This window comes from Pectinophora gossypiella, unplaced genomic scaffold (genome assembly GCF_024362695.1).
Source record: "Pectinophora gossypiella unplaced genomic scaffold, ilPecGoss1.1 Pgos_63, whole genome shotgun sequence".
Lineage (NCBI taxonomy): Eukaryota > Metazoa > Arthropoda > Insecta > Lepidoptera > Gelechiidae > Pectinophora > Pectinophora gossypiella.
The window spans coordinates 42,517-56,752 of record NW_026063273.1 but is presented as its reverse complement, the minus strand read 5'-3'; the positions used below and the strand labels follow the sequence as shown (position 1 = coordinate 56,752).

Sequence of the window (14,236 nt, the reverse complement as noted above, 5' to 3'; positions counted from 1 at the left end):
GGTTACGTCTTCAAATTTTATAAATGATGGAAAAAGTAAAAAGTTACTACCACAATTATTCGGGTCCATATCGTGTTATTGCAGTACTCGGTAATGACCGGTATAAAATCGCGGCGACACCAGGTTTAAGTAATAGTAGACATAAGCGTAAAACTACATTCGCTGCCGATCGTTGTGTTGCCCTGGGTTCATGTAGCAGCCTTAAGCATAAATGAAAGTGACACGGATCTTGAAAATATTGACAGTGAACATGATTTTTAACAGCGTTTATTGTTGTTGATCATGACTTAGAGTTGCGAATCAAATTTAAATCAACGATATTACATCTTTTGTATTTAGTATAAATATATGTGTAAAATGTGTATGAAGGTATCACGATACGATAAGATTAAAGGTATTATGACAATAGTTTGTTAAGGTAGCGACCATGTGATTGGCTCGTTAAATTTTAAGTATAGAGTACCATGTGATTGGTTAGGTAATATTTGAGAAACAGAGGACCATGTGATTGGTTCGTTAAATTTAAGGTATAAAGAACCATGTGATTGGTTCGTTAAATTTAAGGTATGAAGAACCATGTGATTGGTTAACTAATATTAGAGAAACAGACGACCATGTGATTGGCTCGTTGGTATTGAAATAAAAAGGACCATGTGATTGGTTCGTTAGAACTGAGATAGAATGGACCATGTGTTCCGGCTTAAGCGCCTACGAGTATTTTAATAGCAAGCATTTTACTTTGCCCATGCTATAATTGTTTTGTCAGGCGTTTCATTTTTATTATGTTTGTGCAACTACCTCAATAATCTCTCTCTTACTTCATCATTCGGCCAAGCAAGACGCGTCCAACGCAAGAAATTGTAAATAAAATCAAAATAAAAGAAATTACACAAAACAACTGGATTTATCTTAAGATCCCATTATGTCTCAAGACATAAAATGGTGACCCCGACGTGATGTCGAAGAAGAAGTCTGGAATCGAGATTGACGACGACGGGCAGTGAGGCGACCAAAGTCCACACCGTGCAACGTACTCCGGATACGAGATAAGTGTCCTTCCTTTGTTCTTCCTTTTCACTATTTCAGATCCAAATCATCTAAAAGTCTAAATAAACAACCGTATTGCCTCCAAAGTGCATTATTTTTCAATTTTAAAGTTTCTTTGTTCGACGAAATATTTTCTCCCGCTAAATTATCTACCTACATATTACGTAGTTTCTCAAAAACGCATTTCTTTAATATTATCCCTATAATCTCTCTGTTATTACGTCGTACTTATCGCATTTCGCCGACGCTTCCAGGGTTCACACGGCGCGCTAGTACAGCGCGTCGCCGGTTGACCTTGACCGTGTCCCTATCTATCAGCGGTGCAGTGCACGCGCAGCCGGCTTCCCGGGTCGGCAGTGCACCAGATGAGGAGCGTGAGCTTATAAATTATAATATTACTGTTTTACTTCAGTTTACTTAATTTTACCATTCGCCATGTCAAAACCCGCCGCTATGTACGGTGAATTAAAAGATTTACTTACTAAAAGAAGTTCTATTAAAGGGCAAATTACCAAATTCAAGAATTACTTATCGACTTTTACTGCCCTAGAACAGGTAACCAATCTCCAGTTGGCGCAGTTAACTTTAACGCTCATGAAAGCTTATCGGCGCGTTTTGACGAGTTGCAAATTGAGATAGAATGTTTAAATGCTGAAAATATTGATGCTGAGATTGATGAGCGTGACAAAATTGAGCAAACCATCATAAATAACATTGCTATTGCAAAAACATTAATTGAAAGGCATAAAAAGGTAGAACAGCCTGAAAGGCGTCAGTCAGTATTTCAGGAAGCTCAGTGTTCTCACGATCATCAAGACATTGGTGTAAAGTTGCCACAAATACAAATCTCCAAATTCGACGGCGCGTATTTCCGCTGGCTCGAGTTTCATGACACGTTCGAAAACTTAATTCATAAAAACGACCGAATAAAGTCAATTCATAAATTTCACTATTTAATATCGTATTTAGAGGGAGAAGCGGGTAGAATTATTTCTAACCTCGAAGTATCGTCCGCGAATTACGATAAAGCTTGGGAGTTATTATGTGAGCGGTATAACAATAAACGAGTGCTAATTAATCATCATCTCAGCTCACTATTCAACATACAACCGCTCACGCGTGAATCAGAACGAGCTTTACGATTTTTAGTAGATCATGTAACGAAGAATTTACGTGCCTTATCCAGCTTAGACCAACCTACGGACAAGTGGGATACTCTAATTATTTTCATTCTCACATCTAAATTGGATAATCACACGCTGATGAAGTGGGAAGAGTCACGTAATGACTTGAGCAGTATCCCTACTCTGGCTCACTTTAATAAATTTCTAATTGACCGGGCGGACGTTCTCGAGGCGATAAATCGTAATAAATACGAAAATAGTAATTCATCGAAAGCTTATCCACAAAATCAAAATTCATCGCGTTCCTCATCAGCTAATAACAATAATTATAAACAACAATCGAATAATAATTACAATAAGCAAAACCGAGTTTCAGACACCAAATCGTTCGCTGCTACAAACCAAACAAAGTCAAATAATTATCTTTGCGTAATTTGTGACGGAAATCACAGAATCTATGATTGTTCCACATTTAAAGCTAAAAGTATGCAGGAGAGATTAGCGGACGTTGCAAGGTATAAGCTATGCACAAATTGCCTCAGACAAGGACACCCCACGCAAGAATGCAAAATGGGGCCTTGTCGAGAATGTAAACAAAGGCATAATAGTTTACTTCATAAATCAGGATCAACGCTGGATAGTCATTCTGCTGTTTGCCAATCTGAAACTAGCGCCAACTTCACAAATCAAAATTGTGAAGTGATTTTATCTACAGCGTTGATTCAGGTATCTAATCCACGTACAAGCGAAACAGTGGAGGTCCGCGCGCTGCTAGACTGCGGCAGCCAGTCCTCCTTTATAACTAAATCACTAAAGAACAAATTATCTCTCAATTCAAACCCAACAGATCCGATCAAAGTAATCGGCATCGGAAACAATTGCACAAACAATATCGTCGAAAATTGTACAGCTAAAGTACAATCCCTGAATAGTCCATTCAATGTTACTATGTCATATTTCGTGCTAAAAGAAATAACAAGTAACTTACCTAAAATGCCCATCGATTTACAAATGCTAAATTTACCTAAAGATTTACAGTTGGCTGATCCTAAATTTTACCAGCCTGCTCCCGTCGAAATGCTTATCGGCGCGGACTTGTTTTGGGACATCCTAGGCAATGAGCAACAAAATCTAGGCCCTAATTATCCTAAATTACATAATTCTAAATTCGGCTGGTTGATATCCGGACCTGTAAAAACGCAAAATATACACATTAATAAAAATACAAAAAATATACAAAATAACAAAATTCATTGCAATCATGCTTTAATTAATAATACATTACAAAATAACATGGAAAATATACTTACCAAATTCTGGGAAATTGAAGAAGTCCCTCAAAAACCAAAATTAAATGAAAATGACAAAATATGCGAAAGGCATTTTATAAACAATACTTACCGTCTAAATACAGGCAGATTCTGTGTCAGGCTACCGCTCGTGGACAGCCCTGATTGCCTGGGTGATACCTATCACTTGGCTAAAAGACGTTTTCTCAATTTGGAGAAAAAATTTAAACGAAATTCTTCTCTTAAAGTTGAATATTCTAAATTCATTAAAGAATACGCCGACTTAGGTCATCTTTCACAGTCTGAGAACCTAAAGCCACCTGTGTCTTATTTTTTATGTCATCATGCTGTATTACGTGAAAATAGCGAGTCCACGAAACTGCGAGTGGTATTCGATGGATCGGCTCCGTCTTCCTCCGGATATTCGCTAAATGATATTTTGATGGTGGGTCCAAACGTACAGGATTCTCTTTTTTCCATTTTGATAAGGGCAAGGCAATATAAATACCTACTCACTGGAGACATTGAAAAAATGTATCGCCAAGTTGAAGTTCACAATGAAGACCGTGACTTGCAACTTATCCTATGGAGAGAAGATGAGTCACAACCCATTCGAACGTTGCGCCTGAATACTTTAACTTACGGAACAGCAAGTGCAAGTTATTTGAGCACACGTTGCCTATGGCAAGTGGGGGAGGAGGCTCATGATGATCTCATAAAAACGATTATTCAAAAGGACCTATATGTTGACGATTTGATTACCGGTTCAAACGACGAAAACGAGTTACACTATATAAAAAAATCGGTCTCAAATGAACTGAAAGCTGCATGCTTAAATCTCAGAAAATATAAAAGTAATTTACCTTCGCTTATTCAAGATATCGACTTACAAGATCAAGAAAACTTGACCTTAAGTTCTTCTTCCTGTGCACTCGGGCTTGGCTGGAATCCGAAAAGTGATAATTTACATTTTCCATATAAAGAAATTCCTTACACTGACAAAATAACTAAAAGACACATCATGTCAAACTCTTTTAAAATATTTGACCCTCTCGGGCTTTTAAGTCCTTATATAATTCAGCCTAAAATATTGTTGCAAAAATTATGGCAGCAAAAGTACGACTGGGACGAACCCATCTCACATAACATAAAAAAGGAATGGGAAAATTTCTGTAAAAACATAACTTACCTTTCCGATCTAAACATACCACGGCCAGTTCTCTGTGACTTACCAAAACAAATCGAAATACATACCTTCAGTGATGCATCCCAATCGGCGTATGGCGCGTGCATTTATATGAGATCCGTAAACTCCAATGATGACGTCACTGTGAAATTGTTATGCGCTAAGTCAAAGGTAGCACCAATAAAGCAACAAACTATTCCTCGTTTAGAGCTGTGCGCTGCCCTGCTGTCCGCTAGGCTGTGCAGGGCCGTTACTGAATCGCTACGGTACAAACCGTCGCGTATCGTACACTGGTGCGATTCGAGCATAGTTCTAGCGTGGATGAAGAGTGACAATAGCAAACTAAAAACTTTTGCTGCTAATCGCATCACTGAAATTCTGGAATTGACTCAAGCATCATCATGGCGATATGTCCCCACAGCATCGAATCCAGCAGATCTAATTTCTAGAGGTGTAGACGCCAGCCGCTTGGTGCGTCTAGATCTATGGTGGTCTGGGCCGACATTCCTTACTAAAGATGAGTCACAATGGCCGATTCTTAATAATAATACGTTTGTCCAATTACCGGAAATAAAGTCAAACCCGTCCACAATTGACGAACCTATAATTAGCTTCGAAAGGTATTCTAAACTAAACAAACTCCAACATTGTTTTGCCTATGTCAAAAGGTTTATTTACAATTTAAAAAATCCAAACAATAAACGTTTAGGTAATTTATCGCTTAACGAATTAAAAGAATCATTTCATTCACTTTGTATTTTAGCCCAAAAACAATCGCTTCCTAACGAATATAATGTACTATTGAATAATAAACCATTAAACTCAAAATCTAAAATATGTTCTTTATCGCCATTTCTAGACAATGACCGCTTAATTAGAGTAGGTGGTAGAATCGAGGCGTCAAATTATAGCTACGAAAAGAAACATCCGATTTTACTACTTGCATCGCATCATTTAACTAAACTTTACTTTGAAAGGGAACATTTACGTACTATGCACGCCGGCCCGCAATTGTTATTGTCCGAGGTCAGAGAAGCCGTGTGGCCGGTTAACGGTAGGCATCTTGCGAGGCGAACAGTAAACAAGTGCGTGCGCTGTAGGCGAGTAGTAGGTAGAACGCTCTGTCCAATGATGGGTAACCTACCATCACAGCGAATTACACCAAACTTTCCATTCTTGTCCGTCGGCTTGGACTTTGCCGGACCATTTTATATAATTAATCGTAAAGGGCGTGGTAGTAAAGTAATAAAATGTTACTTGTGTCTATTTATATGTTTACGTTATAAATGTTTACATCTAGAAGCCGTGAGCGACTTAACAAAAGAAGCGTTTATCATGACTTTACGACGTTTTATATCTCGCAGAGGAAAGCCAGCGGAAATATTCTGCGATAACGGACGTAATTTTGTGGCTGCTGCCAAAGAAATAAATTCATTTTTTAAACTAAATTTTGACCCGTTATCTCAGTTTGCAAACGAAGAAGGTATACAATTCATTTTTACTCCGACTTACGCTCCTCACTTTGGTGGCATCTGGGAAGCCGGTGTCAAGTCAGCCAAATACCACATAAAGCGTGTGATGGGCAACAGCCACCTCACGTTTGAGGAAATCACAACTCTATTTGCACAAGTGGAGGCGATACTCAACAGTCGTCCCTTGTGCCCTTTATCCACTTCTCCTGATGACCTCCTCTCCCTCTCTCCAGGACACTTTCTCGTTGGGAGACCACTCGCCGCGCTGCCGTCACCTGCGCTAGAAGACGTCAAAGAAAACGGACTGAAGCGATACGCACGGCTCGAGCAAATCCGTCAAATATTTTGGCAGAGGTGGCAAAAGGAATACATCTCGGAGCTGCAACAGCGTACCAAATGGAAGACCAATACTACCAAACTTAATGTGGGCGACCTGGTCTTGTTACAAGAAGATCACGTGCCGCCGCTCAGCTGGCGCCTTGGAAGAGTCGCTCGATTATTCCCGGGACCAGACGGAATATCCAGGGTTGCTGACATCAAGATTACAAGAGGATGTGTACGCCGTCCTCTCGTGCGGCTGTGTCCTCTCCCAGCAGCTGAAGATTTTAACAGTTGAAAGGCAAGCTTTCAACGAGGCGGGAAGATGTTCCGGCTTAAGCGCCTACGAGTATTTTAATAGCAAGCATTTTACTTTGCCCATGCTATAATTGTTTTGTCAGGCGTTTCATTTTTATTATGTTTGTGCAACTACCTCAATAATCTCTCTCTTACTTCATCATTCGGCCAAGCAAGACGCGTCCAACGCAAGAAATTGTAAATAAAATCAAAATAAAAGAAATTACACAAAACAACTGGATTTATCTTAAGATCCCATTATGTCTCAAGACAATGGACCATGTGATTGGTTCATTAGTATGTAATATAGATTAATTTAATTGTAAACAAAATCGATTACCTTATATCTAAATATCTTGAATTGTTATTCTGTGCAGCTAATTGAAATTACCTTTGTACCACCATAAATCGGTAGCTATTACCCACGGCTAGAAAGCATTTTTGTGGGTTCATATAAATCTATACCTATTACAGGTCATTCTATATTACCAACATTCTTAATTTGAATATAAATATTTTCTTTTACATTAATGGTCGTAAAACCCAATGTTGAGATAAATCGAATCTCTATCATTTAATTATTGCGTCTAGAAAACCGGGTCTTACGATTAAAATCTTTGTATAGTGAATTTCAAAATGAACAACCTCATGTCTATTCAAAAACTTAACTGCTCTATGAAACTGTGTGAAAAGATTGAAATGAAATGAAATGAGATTTATTCTGTGCATTTATTGTGTGATTAACTTAAATATACTTTGTTAATTAGGTACATTAAGCTGGAAGCGTGCATCAATCAGCCGAGTGTTAGGCTCATCTGTCGACGTGTATGGGGACATACACGCGGTCAGGATGGACGAGTGTTAGGCTGAATAGTTCGTTGACAGTTATAAGACATTTTTCTATAAATGGCAACACAAGAATGGGGTTGTCAAATCGGACGGATTGATACACGCTCTCTTGCGTTGGGGACCTTGACGACATCGGATGTGTTTACCAAGTTAAGTGTTATTTTCTTGATACCAGAATAAATAAGTGTGATTACTGTTCTACCGTATTTTTACTACAATTCCTACTGTTTTCTTCTGCGTTTGCAAGTTATTTCAAGCTTCATTTCGGCGGAGCTTGCCTTGGTTGTTTGCACGTCGAAGCTTTCCTTTGTGCGGCGCGCATGTGGATTTGCCGCGCCTCTCCTTTTGTCAACACTCCGGATAAGGCCCGGTGAAGGACTGCGAGGTTGACCGGTGGACGTGCAGCCCGCCAGCTGCGTAACAGTTGACCCGCTGCGCCGCCATCGTCCAGCACGCCCTGGCCTGAGCCGGCCTCAACGCATCACCTGTACGGTATTCCGGAACGCCTCAGGTAGGCCTGATAGTCGGAGGTCCTCGAGTAAGTGAGGTGCCTACAGGTGTACGGACAGTGTTTTTTTTAAACATAGTGATATCCCATGGTTGTTACGGAGTGACAATTAACCTGACGGACCAAAGCGCGACCTGTCTCCCTCCATAGGGTTTTTACCTTCCTATGGTTAATTCAATCTGTATATTTAAAATTATACATTGTACACATTCAAAGGGAATTTTCTTTGTCTCATGCTCACCGGTCTATAACATCTAGCTGTGCCCTTCAGGTAAACACCACTTTATAAATTTCTGAAACATATCAGTATTTTCATAACACCATTTCCTATTACACCTACCTTGCCTTATAAGGTAAGCAAAAATCTTTTGTTTCAAAGGGGAAGTCGGCCGGAACTGGCGATCCAGCCGCCGCCAAGAAGGCGGCACTACTGGTCGCCAAGGGGGTACTCCAAGATGTCCTGAAGGCACTGGAGCAGGATCTCGATCCTGTTACAGTGCTTTTGGACGGGATGAAGAGGTTGTTAACGGCATAAAATTTATGTCGTTAAGAATCCTTCATTGGAACGCCGAAGGCCTGTCTAGAAAGATAGGTCTTCTACGTGTTCTCTTGAGGGAGCAGAACATTGATGTCGCCCTGATCTCAGAGACCAAGCTGAGAGGCGCAGATCGACTGAAGATCCCCAACTTCTTCGTATACCGGAAGGACGAGCTCAGTGACCTCAGTCAGGCCTATAGAGGCCTAGCCGTCCTGGTAAGACGAAGGTTGGTGCACCAGCCTCTGCCACCTATCGCTGGTCTTCAGTCGATCTACGCCCTGGGAGTGGAGACCGCTCTCGGAGACGTCCCAACACGTGTGTTTGCGGTTTATAAGCCGCCGGCGGCGCGCCTTGTCCTCGCGGACGTTCAGAAAATTCTGGACAGCCCGGGGCCAACGATCGCGGCCGGTGACTGGAACTGCAAGCACGTTGGTTGGAATTCCACATGGACCTGTCCAAATGGACGACGTCTGTTCGATGACGCCAACGGGGGCGGGTATGTGGTTCTGGGGCCGGAGACCCCGACCCACTACCCGCACAAACCTGCTCATCTCCCAGACGTGATAGACCTCGCGGTGGTCAAGGGGCTCCGCCCCGATCCCACCGTTGAGACGTTAGACTATCACACAGGCTCCGACCATCAACCAGTCCTGATGGTCATTTCTAACCATCCTACCAGGACGAGGCTGCTGCCGCCGCGGCGGAAGTACTCCTGGGATAAATTTGGCCAGTACATGGTAGAGAACACTCCCATGCGACCAGTCTCGACCCCCACGGATGTCGACGAGTTGGCAACCGAGTTCGCCTCTACAGTCCAGCGGGCATTGCAACATGCCGCGCTCGAAGCTCCCAAACCGGGAGCCGCTCCTCCCACGCCGAAGGATATTGCGAATATGCTCGCGGAAAAGAGGCGACTCCGCAAGCAGTGGAATACCACGCGTTGCCCCACCATGAAGTCCCGGCTGAATGCGCTGGCCGAGAAGATCTCGGCCAGCGCATTCAGCTCGCTCGATAGTGCCTCCGCTGACTCTTGGCAATTCACCATCGACTCAGCCGGCAAGGATTGGACCGGCATCCACAGACTGTGTCGACAGCTCTCCGGAAAACCGACACCAGTGTGACCTCTCCTCGCTCAGGACGGGACTCCCCGTTTTAGAGCTGAGGATCGAGTCGAGATCTTCGCCGAGTGTCTGGAGAGCCAATTCAGGCCGAACCCAGGCGCCGACCACGACGAAGAAGAAGTCTCCCGAAATCTAGCGGGCTATTTCGGTCGTCCGATAGCCCCTGATGAGGACCCCGTCGTCTTCACGCCCGGACAGTTGCTCCGGGCGTTGAGGCGGACTCCGCTCCGGAAGGCTCCCGGTCCAGATGGCATTACGAACGAAATGTTGCGTCACCTACCCCCGCGTTCAGTCGCAGCGGTGACGCGCATTTATAATGGCATCACACGGACGGGTCACTTTCCGGACTGCTGGAAGCTTGGGCGAGTAATTATGCTCCCCAAGCCCAGGAAGAATATCCTAAAGCCTGAGAGCTATCGACCAATCACCTTGCTATCGAACATCAGCAAGGTGTTTGAGAGACTTCTTCTCCGTCACATGATACCCCACATCATGCCACGTGAGGAGCAATTCGGCTTTCGAGCCGAGCACTCCACGACCCTTCAACTGTCAAGGGTGCTGCACGATCTGACGGCGGGCCTCAATAAGAGGGAGACCACCGTAGCAGTATTCCTTGACATGGAGAAGGCGTTCGACCGCGTATGGCATCCGGGCTTGGTGTATAAGCTGTCCACGTCTACGACTCCACGGCGAGTCGTTAAGACTGTGGCCACCTTCTTAGAGAACAGGCGCTTCCAGGTGGCAGTGGAAGGCGCCCTCTCCCAAGTCCGTTCGATCGCTGCGGGAGTTCCCCAGGGTAGCTGCCTTTCTCCGGTTTGCTACTCCAGGTACACAAATGACATCCCTGTGGAGGGAGGCTCCAAGTTGGCGCTGTACGCTGACGACGCTGCCTTCTTCTCGACGTCCTTGAACCTCAAGCACGCCGCGAAGAAGATGCAGCGTACACTGGATGCCCTCCCTGCCTGGCTGGCAAAGTGGAGATTGTCGGTGAACGTGGGTAAAACCCAAGCAATCACCGTGGGGCGTGGTCGGCTGGATCCCCCGAATCTGACGCTGCATGGGGAGGAAATTGGGTGGTCCAACCAGGCTAAATACCTGGGCGTGACCATAGACCGACACCTCACCATGGCCCAGCACGCGAAGAATGTGGTCGGACAGGCAGGGGCTGCCACTGCTCTGCTCCGGCCCATTCTTCGCTCGAACCTCCCGCTGCGCATGAAGCTCGGCGTGTATAAGGCGTACATCAGGTCACGGCTTACCTATGCCGCCCCCGCGTGGTACGCATTGGTCTCAGAGACCAATCGCCAAAGACTGCGGGCCCAGCAGTCCAAGGCGTTGCGTACCATCGCGGACGCGCCGAGATTCGTCCGCAACGAGGTCATTCGGAGGGACCTTAAAGTCGAGACCTTGGATGAGTTCATCTCCAAGCTCTCGACCAAGATGTTCGCGCGCGCGGACGAGTCAGATTTCGTGCACCTACGGAATCTGGCTCCATACCACGCGCGCCCACCCGACTGGAAACCGTATCCTCGAGAGCTAGTAGAGGTGGAGGAGCTCGACGAGGATGCGATTCCAGCACTGGAGTGACCCAGTCCGCCGGCTTGAGGGCAGCCGTCACTGTTGACGGCTCCGACCTCGCCGGCGGCTCACCGGATTGACAATACGACCTCCGCCGGCTTGAGCCGGTCCGAACCCTCGGACCTGAGCTCGCCGGCCCACACCTCGGAAGAAGACATGTGCCGCCTGGCTAGAGCCGCTCACTGGGCCTCCCTGAACAGGGTCCCACCTGGTGGGCAGACTCGCCGGCGGCACCACCGGATTTGACTCAGGGCTTACGGAGGGGCGAATTTCGCCCGCCGTAGCCCGACCCCGTGCCCCGCCCGTATTCGCGGGCGGCGAAAGCGCCAACACCAAGGGGGCACTGCCCCGAGGGTGTCCCCCCGTCGCGGGCTGCGCCCGCGACGTGACGACAACCTGCTGCTGCTTCTGTATTCGAGAGACTTCTTCTGCGTCACATGATCCCACACATCATGCCACGCGAGGAACAATTCGGCTTTCGAGCCGAACATTCCACGACCCTTTAACTGACAAGGGTACTGCACGATATGACGGCGGCCCTCAACAAGAGGGAGACCACCGTAGCGGTATTCTTGGATATGGAGAAGGCGTTCGATCGCGTATGGCACCCGGGCTTGGTATATAAGCTGTCCACGTCTACGACTCCACGTCGAGTCGTTAAGACTGTGGCCACCTTTTTAGAGAATAGGCGCTTCCAGGTGGCAGTGGAAGGCGCCCTCTCCCAAGTCCGAAGGATCGCTGCGGGAGTTCCCCAGGGTAGCTGCCTATCTCCGGTTTGCTACGCCAGGTACACGGATGACATCCCCGTGGAGGGAGGGTCCAAGCTGGCGCTTTACGCCGATGACGCTGCCTTCTTCGCGACGTCCTTGAACGCCAAGCACGCCGCGAAGAAGATGCAGCGAACCTTGGATGCCCTCCCTGCCTGGCTGGCAAAGTGGAGATTGACGGTGAACGTGGGGAAAACCCAAGCGATCACTGTGGGACGTGGTCGGCTAAACCCTCCGAATCTGACGCTGCATGGTGAGGAGATCGGGTGGTCCTCGCAGGCTAAATACCTGGGTGTGACCATAGACCGCCACCTCACCATGGCCCCGCATGCGAGGAATGTGATCGGACAGGCAGGTGCTGCCACTGCTCTGCTCCGCCCCATTCTTTGCTCGAGTCTCCCGTTGCGCATGAAGCTCGGCGTGTATAAGGCGTACATTAGGACACGGCTTACCTATGCCGCCCCCGCGTGGTACGCATTGGTCTCTGAGACCCATCGCCAAAGACTGCGGGCACAGCAGTCCAAGGCGTTGCGCACCATCGCGGACGCGCCGAGATTCGTCCGCAACGAAGTAATTCGGAGGGACCTAAAAGTCGAAACCTTGAATGAGTTTATCTCCATGCTCTCGACTGGGATGTTCGCGCGCGCGGACGAGTCAGACTTCGTGCACCTACGAAATCTGGCTCCATACCACGCGCGCCCCCCGGACTGGAAGCCGTATCCTCGCGAGCTGGCTGATGTGGAGGAGCTCGACGAGGATACCTACCCAGCAACGGACTGACCCAAGCCGCCGGTTTGAGGGCAACCGTCATTGTTGACGGTTTCGACCTTGCCGGCGGACTCATCGGACTGACCTCACCGGACTGACCCCGCCGGCTCGAGCTGACCTGGAAACTTCGGGTCAAGCTCGCCGGCCACCTACTATGACGAGACACGTACCGCCTAGCTGGAGTCGCTCACTGGGCCTCCCTCAACAGGGTCTCACCCGGTGGGCTGACTCGCCGGCGGTACCACCCCGGACAAGAGATTGGGCCTTTGGAGGCGCGAAACTCGCCCGCCGTAGCCCGCCCCCGTGCCCCGCCCGTTTTAGCGGGCGGCGAGAGCTACCGCACCAAAGGGGCTAAGCCCCGAGGGTGCCTCCCCGACGTCCGCTTCGCGGACGTCGAGAAGACAACAACTACTTCTGTATTCCGATTAGGGATAGCTGCAAGATCTAGCTTCCGCCTCTGTGGAACTAGATTTGAACGCTACCTATATCGCGCCTACTCCATACGGTTGGCATACGAAGTTGCGCTTCTTCTTGGGGCCTACTTTCGTTGAAAGACCGTAACGTGTAGACACGATCTTCTCTCCGCACTCTGTAATCCGTACGTTTGTACCGGAATAAACTCGTCGACGTCACTTTGTCGTTTCCCTTCTCTGCCCGCTCAACCCCCACCATACTACAATTTTTAAATCTTTTATATGCCAAGAACCTAAGTTCTTGCCACTAAATGATACCTGTTGAGAGTTGTTTAACGTTTTGAGTGTTCGTATGGGTCTTGAAAGCAGGATGGATGTAAAAATGAATATTTTATTTTCTTAATACATAGAAATTTATTTCTATTATTAAGGATAAGTATATAATACAAATGAAGCGAAAATATGAAGTGGGTTCGATGCGGGTCCGTCATAGCCTTTTATATTGTTGTAACAACGCCATCTGTGTCATCATAGCAGAACTTCTTGCTTAATTATCGTCTGTTGAGGTGGTTTACTGGTTGTCACGGGATATTGGCACACTCCTTGTAGTAACGCAATTAACGCATAGATGGCGCGCTAACATATCGGCGGGCCTTGAGAGCTCCAGCTCTCAATGAGTTTGTCCCGGAGAGCCTGGACTTGTTGAGGTCTTCAGCACAGGCACAGGCACAGGAACCGGTACAGGAAGGGGGCAGATTTTTGAAAATGCCCTCTGAATAATGCCAGTAGCGGTACGTATAGTGGCAACCCTCGCTATTCCATCTTTACCTGGAAACAGATTTAAAACACGCCCCAAACGCCATCTAAGCGGTGGGAGATTATCGTCCTTTATGATGACTAATGTGTTAGGTTGTAACTCTTCTTTGTTCTCTTTCCATTTGGTACGGCGTTGAAGCTCAGA

The 14,236-nt window shown here is 46.6% G+C and overlaps 1 protein-coding gene across 1 annotated transcript; it reads left to right on the top strand.

Moving 5' to 3' along the window:
* Positions 1 to 699: 699 nt before the first annotated feature.
* On the top strand, positions 700 to 6,999 carry LOC126381569 (uncharacterized). Its single transcript, XM_050031034.1, has one exon. It carries the CDS (start codon positions 2,310 to 2,312, stop codon positions 6,732 to 6,734), a length of 4,425 nt encoding a protein of 1,474 aa, XP_049886991.1. The 5' UTR covers positions 700 to 2,309; the 3' UTR covers positions 6,735 to 6,999.
* The last annotated feature ends 7,237 nt before the right edge of the window (positions 7,000 to 14,236 follow it).

Excerpts from the sequence above, each read along its gene's own strand:
- LOC126381569 (XM_050031034.1), top strand. The coding sequence starts at position 2,310 with ATGAAGTGGGAAGAGTCACGTAATGACTTGAGCAGTATCCCTACTCTG.